The 18,147-nt window shown below is 47.3% G+C and overlaps 1 protein-coding gene across 2 annotated transcripts in view; it reads left to right on the plus strand.

The window, feature by feature from the left end:
• The window catches only part of Taf2 (TATA-box binding protein associated factor 2), a 365,232-nt gene that overhangs the window by 102,860 nt on the left and 244,225 nt on the right, over positions 1-18,147 (plus strand). For both annotated transcript variants that reach the window (XM_068346184.1, XM_068346183.1), the window contains exons 4-7: positions 3,851-4,014; positions 4,295-4,511; positions 4,752-4,990; positions 13,298-13,435. In XM_068346184.1, the coding sequence (XP_068202285.1) occupies positions 3,851-4,014; positions 4,295-4,511; positions 4,752-4,990; positions 13,298-13,435 (758 nt within the window). The remainder of the gene's footprint in view (positions 1-3,850; positions 4,015-4,294; positions 4,512-4,751; positions 4,991-13,297; positions 13,436-18,147) is intronic.

The raw sequence follows: 18,147 nt of genomic DNA on the forward strand, positions 1-18,147 counted from the left end.
CGAGAAGAACTTCCAGCCCAAACGTGGTTACGTCTCCTCGGCCATCTCTCCTCCCTGGCCCGTCTGGTTCCCAACAATCGCCTCAGAATGAGATCTCTCCGGTGGCGACTCAAGTCCCGGTGGAATCAAGGTCACGATTCCCCGGACACCCTGATCCCTTTGGGACAACCGGAACAGACTGATCTCCAGTGGTGGGTGGCAGACGAGAACCTACGAAAGGGAGTGGATCTTCTCGTCCTCCCCCCTGACTTGATGTTGTTTTCGGACGCATCAAAGAAAGGGTTGGGGGGCCCACGTTCTGAACCACAGGACCTCAGGCCTAGGTCAGAATCAGAAAAGTACTTTCACATAAACCTGCTAGAAATGAAGGCCGTGTTCCTGGCACTTAAGAAGTTCCACCAAGTTCTGGCAGGCCACTCTGTGGTAGTGATGAGCGACAACACCACAGTGGTGGCTTATGTCAACAAGCAGGGAGGTACCTTTTCAGAACAGCTATCCCATCTTGCAGTGGAGACACTGAGATGGTCCGAAGTCCACTCGATCACACTAGCAGCTCGCTTCATTCCAGGCAAAAGGAATGTGCTCGCCGACAGTCTGAGCAGAGCGACGCAGATAGTGAGTACCAAGTAGTGGTCTTAGGATCCTCTAGTAGCCAACAAAGTCCTGACTTTGTGGGGTTCCCCGACTGTGGACCTGTTCGCTACAGCGCTGAACTACAAGCTCCCGCTGTACTGCTCCCCAGTCCCGGACCCCAAGGCTCTCTGGCAGGATGCCTTCCAACAACGGTAGGACAACATCGATGTGTACGCCTTTCCCCCGTTCTGTCTGATGAGGAGAGTACTCAACAAGACTAGAATATCAGTCAACCTGTCAATGACCCTCATAGCTCCGCTATGGCATCACGCAGAATGGTTCCCGGACCTTCTGCAACTCCTTACGGAGCCTCCAAGGGAACTCCCTCCACGTCACGAGCTACTCAAACAACCACATGCCAACATCTTCCACAAAGCCGTAACTTCGCTTTGACCTTCACGCCTGGAGACTATCCAGCATCTCTTCAAAGAGAGAGGATTTTCGCAACAAGTTGCGAACAGGATGTCTGGACACCTGCGCAAGTCATCCGCAGGGGTCTACCAGGCGAAGTGGCGAGTTTTCTGTGGTTGGTGTCGTGGAAGGGGTATCTCTCCACTCGATGCCACTATTCCAGCAATAGCGGAGTTCCTCGTATATTTGCGGGAGGAAATGCGCCTTTCAGTCTCAGCAGTGAAAGGCTATCTCTCAGCCTTAAGTCTTTCCTTCAGGCTCAAAGGAATGGACATTTCTTCCTCGCTGGAACTTTCTCTTCTCATACGAAGCTATGAACTTACCTGCCCTCAGTCGGAACGTGGTTCGAGTTCTCAGGTCTCTAAAGAGACCTCCCTACGAACCATTACGCCAGGCTTCAGATCGCCACCTTACTTGGAAGACGGTGTTCCTGCTAGCTTTGGCCTCGGCCAAGCGAGTCAGCGAACTACATGGTCTCTCATACGACATCGCCCATTCAAGGGGATGGGGGGAGGTAACGTTCAGGTTCGTCCCTGAGTTTGTTGCCAAGACTCAGAACCCGGGAGTGCCGGACCCTCGGATCAACTCTTTCCAGGTTTCGAGTCTCCGTTCTGTAACAGATGACCCAGACCATCTCCTACTTTGCCCAGTAAGGAGTCTGAGGTTGTATCTTAAGAGAACAGCTGCAGTTCGTCCCCAGGTTCAAGCCTTGTTCATGAGCACTGGGAAAACGAAGAGAAGTGTCACCAGGCATACCATCTCAGCCTGGATTCATAAGGTAATACACCTGGCCTTGAATCCTGACCCTTCTCCGTCACGTTGCCCTAGAGCGCATGATGTCAGGGGCATAGCTACGTCCCTGGCCTTCAAGAAGAATTATGCAGTGACGCAGGTCCTGCAAGCTGGGGTGTGGAAGCGTCAGACCACCTTCACAGCCCACTACCTGCAAGACGTGACCCACAGGAGGGTCGATACGTTTTCTATCGGCCCTGTGGTGGCTGCACAACAGCTGGTCTAAACCTCAGGCTACTTAATGGACAAGTAGCAGAAGGTTGAGGGCATTGTTACCCGGTTTTAGTCTGCATGAATGAAAAAGTATGTCTGGCCCTTATTCTTTTCTTCATCCTCTCCTCCCTTGGAGAAAGCAGCCTCCTGGGTTCTCTGCACAGCTGACCTCAAACCACTGCAGGTAAACCATGCTTCCTTGTGCTCCTAGTATTAAATGTAATACTGTCATGTCCCCATACCCTGACGATGTGGTATTGGGAGAGTCCTAGCCTAAATTTCCATCTGAGGAGCTCCAGGTCAACTTCCTAGGACGAGTCACTTTTCACCTTCGCACACACCTTACGTAGGCCGCAGCAGTTCCACAGCTGCTAGTGAGGAGCAGAGATTCCCCTATTGTCTGAGTACGTAGACACTCGAATATGGAATCCCCGGGCAAGCCAAAGCCAGTATGGCCGGGACTTACCACCCTTCCTAAGGGTTAAGTCACCCCATGTAAATAGCGTGGTTTGTATTTCAGTTACGGAACAAATGACAAATTCGTAGATACAGTGAGCCCTCGTTTATCGCGGTAGATAGGTTCCAGACCCGACCGCGATAGGTGAAAATCCGCGAAGTAGGGACACCATATTTACGTATTTATTTAACATGTATATTCAGACTTTTAAAACCTTCCCTTGTACAAACCTTAGCTATTTACACATATTTACCCGCCAGCCCTGTCCCCCGGGATAAGTCCTACCTCTAATTAAAGTGAAGCACACACTGTGTGTGTGAGGGGGGAGGGGTAGCAAGCTACCCCTCCCTACCCCCCTGCTAACTAGCGGAGGGGTAGTAAACCCTCGTTAAAATTCTTATGGCTCGTCATTTCATCTACGCCGAAGTAATTATCCCATGTAAATAGCTAAGGTTTGTATAGTTAGGAAAAATACAAATTATCTACGAATTTGTCATATTTCATATATAAACTATAAAAACTGGGTTTCAGTATTCTCAAAAAAGTGCTCGATTGTAGTTATTATTACAGTACAGTACTGTATTGAGTTGTTTTACTGCCGTATAACAGTTGGGAAGGTATAGAGCACAATTATGTATTCTAGTTTGCTACCTACCTATATTCCCCACACAATACATGCAAGTTCCCCTGAAGTTACCAAGAGTTAAAATTCAGTTGCAAGTCTGTAACCTTTGTTCTTGGCTCTATCAGCCTATGTATATGAATGCCAATTGTATAGGCAACTACTTGAGTCACCCTTTCCCTTTTCATGTGCTTGACAGACACTTAACATTTATGGATGGTGAAAGGTTCACTGCCTGTAGGTTTCCATTAACAAACGTCCATCGTAAGGAATAAGTCTGTTATATAAAATATCTTTTGAAGGTTTTATTAGGATCAGAAATGAATGCAGATTTTCTAAGGAAGATTTTACTTAGATATATAATGTTGAAGCCTTCAGTGCAACTTGCATGTATCCTAAATATTCAAACCTGAAATTTTTTTTATCATAATTTGGCCTCAAACTAATGCTGCACTGTCCCTGTGTTTATAAGAAATTTTTGAGTCTGAAGGCAGGTGAGTTAGTAATATCATTGCTGGCCTCTACTGAGCTACCCATTTTGTTAGTACTGTATAGATGGATAAATAATTTAAATAATTGTGATGAGCAAATATTTACTGTTTTCACATCAAAGTCTCATGTACTGTATTGATGATTCACATTTTTGACAGTCATATATTGATATTCCTTTTCATTGTGATACAAAGATTTAAAGCAGCTCATTACCAACCTTTGTTTTACAGGGTTTCACGGAGCTAACCTTAATTCCCACGAAAGACAGTATCAGATACATTTGGGTAAACTGCAAGCAATGTTGCATTTATCGAGTGACACTCAACGATACCCTTGAAGTTTCCTTTCAATATTTTGACCCATTACTGGAAGTATGTCCGCAAGACTCAAAACAGTAAGGCATCAACTCTTTAGTTATCTTAACTTACGTGTCAGATTGATCTCAGTTGTACTGTAATATAAAAGTAAATGATCTTAGTTTTTTTTTTATAGAACTAAACAATGATCAGGATATGCATTTATTGAATAGTTTTAGGAGAATCAAGTATTATTTTTTAATTTGCAAAATAATTTTAGTAGTTGTATATCTTGATAAAGATCAGTTTTTTCTTAACATGTGAATACCCAAAGCCTTGATTTTACTTCTGGAGTAATTTAAACTTATGGTGTTTCAGGAGAAATTTAGAATATTTCAACAAATGCCATATGACTGGAATCACTTCTGTTGATCCTGAAATCGGACGAGGAGAGCTGGTGATTACGGTTCCATCAGAAGCGCAGCATATGATTCAAGAAGGAAAGCCATTAAGGGTTGGCCTAGAGTTTTCATTAGAAAAACCCCAATCTGGTCTCCACTTTGTGGTTCCAGGAATAGATGGAACACTATCAGAGGTGAGAAGATTGTTTTCACATTAGCTTATGTTAAAGGGCTCACCATTAGAGCCATTACAATTGATTGATCTAAATAACTACTGTATCTGTAAATCATGCCCTTACTCCTTTTCCTAATCTCTCCTTAGTCTCATTTTTTTTCTTTTATAGAGAACTTTGCTAATGAAACAAGTATTACAAGTAAATCTTAGAGTCATGGAGTATTCTATTCTCACTTATTCTTTTATTTTTTATCATCAGAAAGCTGCTCATATGTTTACATATGGCCATGAAAACAGTGCTAGACTCTGGTTTCCCTGCATTGATACCTGGAGTGAAGTGTGTACCTGGAGATTGGAATTCACTGTGGATGACTTCATGACAGCTGTTAGCTGTGGAGATCTGGTTGAAGTTGTGTATACTCAAGATATGCGTCGGAAAACATTCCATTACTCCTTGACGACTCCAACTTGTGCACCTAATATAGCTTTAGTTGTTGGGTTAGTAAAGGGATTTTGACGAAGGAAAAATCTATTTCTGGGGAGAGACCTGTGGCGCCCGGTGAAAAGAGTCCTTCTTATATATCTTTTCCGATAAAACCTTCCAATTATACCAGAGAAAGATAAAAGCATGGAATGCTGAGGTTACAACCCTCGCGCGAGCACCTTTTGGGTGTCGTGTATAAAGCAAAGGCGCGTGAAATCCACTATTCACAGGTTGTCTCCCATTTAGTTAATTCCTTCGTCAAAGGGATGGGCCGATACAAAGGCCCTAGTCAACCCCCAGCGCCACACCACCCACGCCACGACGCGAGCGCCATCTGAACAACATCCTTCTGTATTGGCCATGATGGCTTGGAAAGGAAAGGGTGGGATCGTGTAAAATAAAGGGGAAGGGTTTCACCGGGCGCCACAGGTCTCCCCAGAAATAGATTTTTCGTTCGTCAAAATCCCTTTTCTGGGTCGACCTGTGGCGGCCGGTGAAAATGTACCAGAGAATGCCTTCCAAGCCCAACAATAACTACTAATTTAATAAGGGGAGAGAAACAACACCATGTAAAGAAAATCATACATAATTAAGGTAAGTAGGCATAAAACATAAACTAGCCACAGGGCATAGTGAGAGTAAGGTTAAACAAACATGATAACAGGGAAGCCTCCGAGTATCAGAGGAAAACATGCAACAAAACTGACATGGCTAAGAATATCCCAACCTTATAACAACGGTAAACAATAATAGTTACAATCATATTAACCTAATATGTAATAAACTTAGGGCTAACGAACCACCAAGGAAGCGGCGTCGTGGTGCGAGTGGCGGGTAGGAGGGAGAAGAGAAGAGATGGATGAAAGGAAGAACAAAAGATCACTGGGGAGAGATAAGGCTCCCCACTGCAACCGTTGGGTATTTAAGAGCCTGTAAGTTCTTTAGATAGTGGCGTTTGAAGACCATAGGAGATTTCCAACCCGTGTACTTTTTAAGGTCATCAAAGTCCATATTCTGGAAATAGTTGATGGAGGTAGCTACCGACCGGATATCATGAGCATGGGGAAATGATCCCGGATTGGCTTGTTTAATGAAGTATAGGATCTGTTGCCTAATGCCACGTATGGAAATGGTACCTCCTTGTTCTCTGATAAACAAGGGGCCAGACGATCGGGTAGCAGTCCTGGCTAAAAAGGCCCTGAGAGTGGTGACCGGACATAGAGAAGTATCTTGGAGAAGAGGAATAATCTTCCAAGGGGACCACCTATTTTGGGGGTCCTCGTTCTTAGCTAGGAACGCCCTGTCTGGTGAAAGAAGTACCTCACCTGAAGGGAGGAAATCCATGTTCTCTGAGTTTTGTGAGAGAGCTGCTAGTTCTGAGATTCTGGAACCCGAGGCCAAAGCTGTTAGAAATAAAGTCTTCCTAAGAAGAGTGATATAGGAGCAGGATTCGTTGTCCGTGTCGGAGGCCAGTTTGAGGACATCATTTAGAGACCAAGAGACCTTTTGAGGACGAACCGACGGTCAAAGCCTAGCATATGCTTTTGGAATAGATGAGAAATAAGACTCCGCCAGGTTAATGTTAAACCCAACCAGGAAGACTTTCCTCAGAGCTGACTTAATGGTGGTTATAGTGCTAGCTGCTAGGCCTTTGTCAAATATGGACCTAAAGAAGGAGATGGCTAAATTAGGAGTCATAACCGAATGGTCTGAAGTCCTTAAGAAATCCGCTAGTTTCTTAACCGCCGAATCATATTGGCGAATCGTAGAGTCCCTTTTGTCTGATTCTATAAAGAGGACATTATCTGGGTCGATGTTTGCGTCCCTACGCGCCGCAAACTTCATGAAATCCACAAAGTTAGGGTTTTGGCTATCCTTGAGGAATCTGACACAGTCCGAGTTTGGACCACCTGGGTCAGTTTGGGGAATGGGATCCGGAAGGGACGGAGTTTCAACTCGAGGAGGAGAGGAAACCAACTGCTCTTTGGCCAGTGAGGTGCCACTTAAGCTACTGCCCCGTTGAAGGAGCGGAGTTTGTGCAAGACTTTCAGTAGAAGATTCACTGGAGGGAATAAGTAGATCTTCTGCCAATGGTTCCAATCCAGGGTTAATGCGTCCATGGCATAAGCCTGAGGGTCCAGGTTCGGTGTCACATAACATGGGAGTTTGTGATTGAGTCGGGTCGCGAATAGATCAACCTGGAGACCTGGAACCAGCCTGAGTATCCACCGGAAGGAGTGCATGTCCAGGGACCACTCCGATTCCAGTGGGCTCGTCCTGGATAGTGAGTCTGCTATCACATTCTGGACTCCTGCTAGGTGAGTTGCTGACAGGAACCAGTCTTTGTCGGCTGCCAAGGTGAAGATAGTGACCAGGATCTGATTCAGGTTGGGTGATTTGGACCCCCCCCTGTTGAGGCAGTGGACTACGGCCGTGCTGTCTGAGATTACTCTGATGTGGGTCGACCTCGGAGGGGAGATTCTCTTCAGGGTCAAGAACACCGCCATGGCTTCGAGAACATTGATATGGAACTGTCTCATGGCGGGTGACCAAGAGCCCTGAAACATCTGATGTTGGGAGTAACCCCCCCATCCACTCAGAGACGCGTCGGTATGAATTGTCACTTGTGGAGAGGGGAACTGTAGAGGAACCGACTTGGAGAGGTTCCTCCGATCGGACTATGGTTGTAGTCTCATTTTCAAGACAGAAGGGATCTTCGAGGTCTTGTCTCTTAAAGGTATTGTCGCTCTCTTTCTCCAAACTCGATTGATGTCTTTGAGTTGGCTTTTAATAGGAGATCGGTCAGTGAGGCAAACTGGAGAAGGCCGAGGATTCGTTCTAAAGCTCTTCTGGACACCTGTTTGTGTTTGAGAAAGTTCCTGACCTTGGAAGCTATCTCCCTTACCTTCTTGGGAGGAAAGGAGAGCTTGTGCTTTGAGAGGTCCCAACGGATGCCTAACCATTCGAAGTGGCTTGATGGTTGTAGTCGGGACTTCCGGAGGTTGACTTGGAAGCCCAGTTTGGCGAGAAAATGGAGTACCTTCGACGTAGCTCTGTTGCATTCCTGGTGCGACTGGGCCCAAATGAGCCAATCGTCCAGATAGGCGACGATTTGTATCCCTTGGTGTCTGAGTTGCTCGAGCACCGTCTCCCCCAGTTTCGTGAATACCCTGGGGGCAATGCTGAGACCGAAGGGCATGACTGAATGCAAAGGCTCTCTTGCCGAGACGGAAGCCTAGGTAAGGAGAGAAGTTTCGAGCTACTGGGACATGATAATAGGCGTCGGTAAGATCGATAGAGGTGGTGACGGCCCCACGGGGAAGTAAGGTCCGTACCTGAGAGATAGTCAGCATACGGAACTTGTCGCAAAGGATGTAAGAGTTGAGCTTCGACAAGTCCAGAACTACCCTCAACGCCGACGAGTCTTTCTTCGGGACTGTAAACAGGCGGCCTTGGAATTTCAGGGATCGAACCCGCTTGATTGCTCTCTTCTTGAGTAACTCCGCGGTGTACTCTTCCAGGATGGGAGTGGGTCTCTGGAAGAAGGTCACTGGTGGAGGAGGGGATCCCTGTGACCATTTCCAACCCAAGCCCCTTGATATTATGCTGTGAGCCCATGGACTGAAGGTCCAATGGTCCCGGAAGTGATAAAGTCTCCCTCCTACCGGCATCACATCATTGGGAGGGAGTGAACTTAGGGCCCCTCCCTCCACGGGAACCCCTTGCTCTAGGCCCGCCGCGTTGGCGGAACTGTCCTCTACCTCTGAAACTCCCTCTTTGGTATCCACGAAAGGAACCGGAGGATTCGTAGGCAGGGTTGTATGCAGGTGAGGGCATCCAAGAGGGGTTGGGCTGTGTACCAGGGGGAGCAGCGAGGTAGACTACCTGCTGAGGAGGCGCCTGTTGTCGAGAAGTCGAGGCCGCGGAAGACTGTGGGGACGAGGTACCCCGGGCCGTCTTGTAAGGACTAAACCTCTGCTTCTTCTTGAAGAACGTGTGTCTCTGGGGTTCGAACCTCTTTTTGGCTGAGAGACCCCACCTTACCTGCAAATTCTGGTTTGCCCTCGCTGCGTCCTGAAGAACCTTATCCACCTCGGTCTGAGGGTCTTACCCCAGCAGGAGGACGCTATCAGTCTGTTCGGCTCATGCCTGATGGTGGCCTCCTACAGAACGAACTTCCTGCAACTAACCCGAGCTGACCAGAAGTCATGGAGGTCTATTTGGTAGGAGAGCAGCTGGTTCTTTGTGGCGACTCTGAACAGCGTTTCCTCTGGGTAAAGAGATGCTAGGGACTCCATGGAGGTGATGGATTGGAGGGACCTAGCTAGTCTAGTACGGGTCTCGAACTCAGTTTTGAGAAGACTCTCTATTAATCTGGGAAGCTTCTCAGAGAAAAGAGTAGAGGCACAGTCCGGGTCTAGTTTCCCCACCGTGAAGGTAGAAGCCGCAGCGTCCCAGGCTGCCGAGGTACCCGGAATAAGCAAAGAGGTGGGGTCCGTCTCCTTGAGAGCCGGCATGGAAGAGCCTTCCTTGATGGCCTGTATAGTCAGCTCTGTGACTTTGTCTATGAGCGGCAAAGAGATGGAGGCCGCTGTCGTAAAAATAGTGTAGGCACCTTTGTGTGGGGTGAGCTTGGAGTTAATACACCCCCACTCTGATAGTGTTCTGGCCCAGATAGCCTGGGCCTGCTCTTTTGGAAATATGACCGTTTCCTTCGGTACCTTGTCCATACGGACCAATGCATGTTCCTTTAATCGTACAAAACCATTGAACGGGAATGCTAGGCCCGGGGGATAGAACTCCAGGTCCTCTAGAGGGCGGGTGCCTATGCCCTCTAGAGTTAGGGAACCATCTACGAATGGAGCATGCAAGGCAAACCGCCAAGGATTGTATTTATCGAAGGGCGGCAGCTTCAATGCGTCTGGAGCAGAAGGGGGAGGAAACCGAGTTCTGGCGAGGATCAGAGTAGCCATCATATCCTTAATCTCTGTTATCGCACCAGAGTGATGTTGAACTTGATCTCTGACCAATCCTTTGATCAGTTCGATGGGGAGGAGATCAGCCCAGGGTACCTGAAAGCCATCCGTTGGTTTTTTCTTGGATTTGGTAGACTTAGACTTCTTAGGAGTAGTGGTTTTACGAGGAGCAATATGAATATCAGGAGCTGTCGAGGGTCCGGGGACCGGTGACGTTGATACTGGCAAAGCTGAAGTCTTATAAGTTCGAAGTGGCTTCACCTTGGGTCGTACGGAGGCAGAGGGATCCCAAGGAGAAGCCTTAGAGTTATCAAAACCTAGAAAGGAAGAGGTAGGAGAGGGAGTAGGAGAGAAAAGGGTTTCCACCAACTCGGCACCACTTACCTGCTCGTCTCTGGGTTCTACGTCTATATCCAGACCCGCCACGTCCATCGGTACGAGGGGTTCGTCCTCCACGGAAATGGTAGCCCTGACTTCTTCAATTAAGGGGGCAGCAAGGTCAGGGGAGACTGCAGCAGTAGTCGAGCCTGGGAAGAGGCGGGAGGCCATGTCCCCATCGAGGAGATAGGGTGCGCCAGACGGGGCATTCCTGCCGAAGCCCGACACCCACGGACGAAGAGTAGCCCTTGCTGAACGAAGAGAGATATCATCGGCCTGTAAGATTTGCAGTGATTAGTGATGGAGGAGGGGGTTTGCTCTCCAAAATATACTGTGTATATCATATTCATGTCTATATTAGTGTCTGCCAACGAGAAATAAGGAACAAAGGGAAAACCCACTTACATCATCGTTCAGTAGAATTGACGACAGCTCGTAACAGAGCGAGCACAAATCCGGGAACCAGACCGGGTATTGGGCCTGTCCCGGCTCCTGGATAAAGGGAATGGAGCAGTGTGCATGAGACCGGCAGAGGTCATGCCCAACGGGGTCGTTGAACGAGGCAGGGCATCCTTCAGCAGTACAACGGGCCTTCTGTAAAAGAAAGGAGACATGAGTCTGGTGTTTCTTGAAACTCTGATAAGGGGATAAAAAACCTATTATTCTAGAGTTCCGGCACTCACTGAATTCCCTAAGCACCAATATTGCATTGACCTAACAACAGAATATTACTTTTAAGTTGATACCGCCCCATACCATTGTTGGCACTTTAATATTCAATTGTTTGTATATTTGTAATGCACCTAATGTCTGTTAATGACATAAGGATAAATAACTTAAAGCAATCCGCCGACCTCCAAGGGTCGGGGAAGCAGTGACATGCCCTTAGAATAAATATAAACACCAGCCTTAGCTAAAGGCAAGGCAAATATAAGTGTGAAGTGTATGGGCGACCTCCGGTGAAGCCGGAGCGTAATGAGATGTCCTGAATAAAGCAGCCTTAGCTAAAGGCAAGGCAAATATAAGTGTGAAGTGTATGGGCGACCTCCGGTGACGCCGGAGGATAATGAGATGCCCTGAATAATTCAATTGTGGCTAATAATTCAATTGTGAAAGATAAAAAGCTAAGCCGCAGCTAAAGGCTAAAGCTTAGATCATAGCAAAGCGTATTTACAATCTCCGGTGAGGCCGAGGGAGAAGAAAGGTCCTGAATAATTATTGTGAATAAAAACACAGTTGTAATAACAAAGGCTATTGTGGATATGGCCGTGGCCTGAGACCGGAGTAAGGGCCACCGGAGGGTCGTATCTAAACAATATGAAGCCCGTCCCATGTAGTAAACAATTTAAAAAATATAACAATAGAACGAAAGTCATTGAGAATCCCTCATGGCGGAGTAGAACTCAAGGCGGAGTGGAAAACGTTCATAACTACTACTCCCGAGCCGTAACGGGGAGAGGACGAAACACGGACCAAAATAACGCTAACAATTGAAAAGTCACGAAAAATAAATAACTCGTAAGTTATCATCCACCCAGAGGGGGAGAGGTGAGGGAGGGAGAACCCGTTGAACGCACAAAACGTCAAACGGGAAATCCGCTCACCCACCGGAGCTAAGAAAGAAAACGAGAGAAATGGGTAACTCGTGACTGCGAACAGAAAACGGGGACCCCAAGCTCTCGCTCTCTTGGACACAAAATCAGGACTACAAATCACACAACACTATTATAAACGTATAAAATAAAAATGTACATCCATAGAAAACTACGATCGAAGAATAGCATCTGCTAAAACTTAGAATAAATAGCACAGTCGAGTGACGAACGCCTCGGAGGGGCGGGTACTAAACAAATACAAAGCTAGATCGCTATCTCGTTCGTAGGCTGGACTTGCTAGCAAAAAGTACCATGAGCATAAATACACAAAAAAATAATAACGGTTCTAAAGGCATAAGGCCAGGGACTTAACCAAGAACCTAAGTGACAGAGTACTAAACGGGCAGACAAAGATGAATTCCCAAACAAGCGAACAAACAATGGCCGCCATGAAGGGCCAGACGGGAATAATAAAACAGACTATACTGGATATAAAACAAAAGCCCGGTACAATAAAAAGCTGTCAAAACAAACTATGGTACTTAACATTGGAATGTGTGAAGATGGAGCTTCGGACATGACAAAATAAATCCACGATTGATAAAAAAGACCGAGAGTACCACAAAAAAATTCAACACTTTAGAGTCCAAAAAGAAGGATGTTGTTCAGATGGCGCTCGCGTCGTGGCGTGGGTGGTGTGGCGCTGGGGGTTGGCTAGGGCCTTTGTATCGGCCCATCCCTTTGACGAAGGAATTAACTAAATGGAAGACAACCTGTGAATAGTGGATTTCACGCGCCTTTGCTTTATACACGACACCCAAAAGGTGCTCGCGCGTGGGTTGTAACCTCAGCATTCCATGCTTTTATCTTTCTCTGGTATAATTGGAAGGTTTTATCAGAAAAGATATATAAGGAGGACTCTTTTCACCGGCCGCCACAGGTCGACCCAGAAATGATATCCTGTCTTCTAAGAATTTTTATTTCTTTTGGAAAAAAGATATGAATACAGCATACAGTATGTGGTTTAAACTTAGACTCTGTCTTTATAATTTTTAACTTATAAATTTATTAGAACAGGTGTTTGTTAACAAAGAATGAAATTAATTGTAAAGAGTATGAAATGTATAGTACAGTACTGTACTGTCATACATTAAATATAGCCTTAAAAAATTTAAATTACACACACACATTTTATTCTATAGGTAGCTAAATAATACCAAATGATTGCAAAACATAAGTAAAGTAGGTTTATGTTAATGGATATAATCACTACCATTATTATTACTTATTTATTGCATGGTAAAAATACTTTCAAGATTGTTATTTTTGGAGTAAAACTTGTGTCCTCACAGTCACGCATTTTATTTTTCAGACCTTTTGAAATCTATGTGGACCCTTTTATGAATGAGATCACTCATTTCTGTTTACCACAACTACTTCCTGTAATGAAAGCCAGTAGCAAATATTTGCATGAAGCGTTTGAGTTTTACGAAGAACTTCTCTCCACAAGGTAAGCCATTTGTTGCATAGCTTATTCAAATTGTTTTAGGTAATGGTGTTCCCTCTTAGTAACATTTTGGATAGATAAAATTCTGTAAGGTTTCTTCCTTCAGGCCCTTTAAGGGAACCGTTTGCCATCCCATGATTTTTTTTCTAATTATTCAAAATACACATTTTAAATATGTAACTTCACTGGTAGTTACATATATATAGCTTTAATCTCGCGTTTCGACGCGGCACGACAGAAATTCAAAATTCGTGGCGATCGCCGCCATGACAGTAGGTGGTCATACATGAGCGCCATCACACGTAGGCTAACAGAACTATTCCCAACCATCTTCAGAAATTCTGTCATTGATCAAATCAACACCTCGGGAATTCGTTTCGTGGATATTTTACTTTATTCTACAATTTGGTGAAGTACCTTTTGTCTGATTATTATTAATAGCTTTTGCTGCCTTTCAACTATCGAAAATATTATATAGGATAGTTTTTTTTGCTGGTCCAACTTGGACAGTTTAATTGAACTTGATTTTCAAGGATAAACAAGTTTTCAAACCCAGTAATGGCTCTTCTGTTGTTAAACTTTGGGTGTTGGACTAGAACGGCTTTTGGGCTGCTCTTACTTCCCACACTGTAATTAGCAGGGAGCATGTATGTATTTGTTTTCGTTCCTTGTTCGTACTTTGAGGAATCAAAGATTTTTTCCACCTACTTTATTATCGAACAACTCTTAAAGTTATAATGGAAGGTAGACATTTTCTACATTAAACATTGTGATGTCACTATTTTGTAACGTAACTCTTAACAAGCGGAATGTAATTACCTTGAAGGAATTCAGTTCGCCATCGTGATGACGTCACAATCCTATGACGTAATCTACATAGTATGACTTGCATTATGTGATTTATTTTCTTTTCTTGCAAGAAATTTTTTAATATTAGCTTACTAAGCATAAGTATGTTTATAATGTAGGGAAATATATTATTTTCAAGTATATATTTGTCCTATTAGTATATTTCTCTTAGTCAATTTTCGATTTAGAGTTTTTCTCGAGCGTACAGTCATTTTACGCTTGTAGTATTTCTAAGTGAGATATCAGATATTAAACGATCGTTTTATTTCACAATACTTGTATCGTTATTTAATATTTCGCTTTTGAGAATACTAATATTATTCATATATCCTATTGTATTTTCATTCTGGCCCTTGGCTAAAGAGGATAATCTCTCGAAAAGGGCAGGTCTATTATGATCTAATGTAAAATAGTTTAAAAGTGCTAGTGTTCAATGGCACATATAATGACGCAATGCAGTAAATCTACGATACGTAATATTCTTGACAATGGTTTTTTGTTTTCACAATTACTTGTATCGTTATTTTATATTTCAATTTGAAAATACTAATATTAATCATTTGTTCCGTGACCGAAATACAAAACACGCTATTTACATAGGGTATTACTTTCAGCGTAGCTGAATGACGAGCCATTAGATTTTTAACGAGGGTTAACTACCCTCTCGCTAGTTAGCGAGGGGGTAGAGGAGGGGTAGCTAGCTACCCCTCCCCCCTCTCACACCGGTGAACTAATTCACTTCACTTTTGGCTCGGGTGATGATCAGACGTGTCTGTCTCACCCTCGCATTTTTGACAGCCTTAATTTTTTTGCCTTTTCTTACAGCTTCTGTGTTGGAAGTTGGCCTCTCTCTATCATGCGGAAGTGCCCTGAACTACCCGACCGCCCTTGTGGTATGTTCATGTCGGCGGTCGAGAGGAACCCTCACACCTTGTGTTCGTACTGCAGAGGTCAACGGTGTGATAGGGATTAAACTTGTTGTGAGTGTAGGGAGTGGTCTACCTCCCAGTGGGAGAGGTTTTCCCGGCGACGTAAGAAGAAGTCTAGGCGTGACCTTTCTCCTTCAAGGGCTTCCTTGAAGAAGGAGGGTTCCAAAGACTCTTCTTCCTTTGCCCGAACCTCATCCGAAGCTCCCACTCAATCGGTCTCTCGTGAGAGGCCGTCGAGTGGTAGCGTAAGCCATTCTTTTGTTGACCAACCGTGGGGTTCTGGAGAGGGAGTTGCCTCCCATAGCGAGGCAGCTCCTCCTCCTCCTCCGGGGGAGGATGTTGATATTGATAACTCAGTTGCTAACAATGATCTTTTGCAGCCTTGGGCTTCCTTGGGGATTAAGGGCTCGCCTTCCAGGGAAGCCCTGTTTGACCTGATCCAGTTGGGTGCAGCTGTCAAACAGTCGCCGGTAATAGCAGAGGTAGATCCTCTGTCTATTGTCGACATTGTTGTGGCAGAGGCTTCCGACGGGTCGGGTCAAATCTCTGCTCATGTTGCGGATGTTGCTAAAGGCTCAGTTCCCCCCTCCGAACATCCTTCGAGGGAGGAGCGGGGTCAAACGGTCTCTCCTGCGGGTGATTCTCTCCCTCGGGGGAGTTCACTGACAGAGACTCCTCTTCGGAGGACCGACGATGGTGTTGCTGCCCCTCGAGGTCATCTTTGCCGTAAGGCTCGCCCTCCTCTTCACCGTAGAGGCCTTCCTTCTCCTTACAAGGGAGTTAGGAGGCGCCTCTTCGGTTCATCGCCTTCGACGTCCCCCGCAGAGGATCCTCCTCGACGTGAGCAGACCGTTGCAGCTGCATCGCTAGACCTCTCAGCAGATCGTTCGCGATCTCCTACGCCTGCCAGACCTGCTAGTCTTCCTTCTCCGTTCCTGGACGCAGATGCGCAGTGGGTGCCAACGCACCCCGTTATCCAACGGGCACCGGTCCCTTCGGGGCAAAAGGGCTTATCTCACAATGTGAGTAAGTCTCTTAAGTGCCAGGTTTTACCTGCGCGTCCACGATCTCCTGCGCGCTCGCGGGCAGTAGCGCACAAGCGCTCTCCTGCTGTAGCTGTGGACCAGACCTCTTTGGACTCAACGCGCCAGCGATCTCCTGTAGCTGAGTCATCTCGCCGTAGATCTCCTGCTCGCCAGCGCTCACCTGGGCGTCAGCGCTCTCCTGCTCATCAGGATCTCCTGTGCGCCAGCGCTCTCCTGCTCGCCAGCGCACATCTGCGTGCCCTGTTCCTGCTGCGCGCCTTGCGCACCCACGTTCTCCTGAGCGCCCATGATCGCCTACTCGCCAGCGCACATTTGTGCGACCTGTTCCTGATGCGCGCCAATGTTCGCCCGCGCGCCCACGATCTCCGGATCTGGGGGCAGGCAAGAAGATTATTCCTTCGCCTCCTCGCCGACGATCTCCTGCGCGCCCTCAGAACTCGCCCACACGCCAGCCATCGCCTGCGCGCCATCGCGCGCACTCACCTGTGCGCACTTCTAGACTGGAACGAGTCACTGCGCGCCCACGAGAAGTCTCCTGTGCTTGCCCATGAGCGTTCGCCTTTGCGCGCCACTACACCTTCTGGTCCTGTGCCCCAGCTGATATCTCCTGACCGCGCAACTGCGCGCCAACGATCTCCTGCGCACCAGCGATCTCCTGCGCGCAAGTGCTCTCCAACGCGCCCGCGCGCCCATACTACAGATGGCCGAAGGTCTCCTACGCACCCACGCGCTAACTCGCCTGTGCGCAGTCGGTCGCCTTCTAGCCCTACGCACCATCGCTCGCCAATGCGCCATCGCTGTCCAACGCGCCATCGCTCCCCTGCGCGCCGTCGTTCTCCCGGCCGCCAGCGCTCACCCTTGCAACCGCGCGCACCCTCACCTGCGCGCCCGTGCACCCTCACCCACTCGCACCCACGCTTTCATCTCCGCGCGCATGTGCGCCAACGTTCACCCGCGCGCGAACCCACGATTTTACCATTGCGCGAGCGCCAGCACGATCTCGACCGCGATTCCCGCCGGGTTTCGCAGCACGGGCAACCTTGCGAGTCTTCTGGAGAGCATACATCCAGATCATCGTCTTCACGATCTCCACCCCGTAAGCGCAGAACAGCGCACTTGCAGGAGGAGGAAGAATCTTCAGAGAGGTTTAGGCAACACTCTTCATCTTCTTTTCAGGCAGGCCCTGTGGTGTCTACTCCTAAGGATCGCCCGATCCCCTTCCCTCCAGCGGGAGTCGCTGACACTGCGTCTGTCAGCCGTCAGCCTTGGTTTGGGTCCCTGATCAAAGCGGTCGTCCAGGCTGTTAAGCTGGCCCTCGCTGATCTGGGCCTCAAACCAATGGCAGCCTCGTCTTCGCTGAAGAGAAGGAGAGGAGTAGACTTCGTGGTGACTTCTCCTAGGGTTAAACTGGCTCCCAAGAAGTCCGTCAGGAAGGCCCCTTCCCCCTCTCAGACGTTTTCTCCTTCTCCTGTGGACGAAGCCTTTCCGTCCTCAGGAGAATCCAGTGAGGTGAGACATTCTCCCACGGCACCAATGGGAGGAACCCCACCTCGAGTAGGAAAATCGTCCCTTGTGGGGGCAGAGAGGAGCCCTCAGACTTCTTTACTCGAGTCCTGTATCCCTCCTAGGAGGGAGCCCAAGGACTCGAAGACCGTCCCAAAGTCTTCATCCCGGATTCGACCAGAGCCAGCAAGACCCCAGGAGAACGTCCACGTGTCCCCCCAAGTAGAGCAGCTGGGGATAGGAGACTTTGCTGCCAGTCCACAAGGAGGAGAGCTGCATGAGTCGGAGCATGCCTTCTGGCAGGTCCTGAATCTGATGAGGCAACTCAACAGGTTCAAGGATCTTTAGACCGCCCCTCGTGAAGGCAAGGATACGGTCCTGGACCAAG

Source organism: Palaemon carinicauda, chromosome 22 (assembly GCF_036898095.1).
Source record: "Palaemon carinicauda isolate YSFRI2023 chromosome 22, ASM3689809v2, whole genome shotgun sequence".
Lineage (NCBI taxonomy): Eukaryota > Metazoa > Arthropoda > Malacostraca > Decapoda > Palaemonidae > Palaemon > Palaemon carinicauda.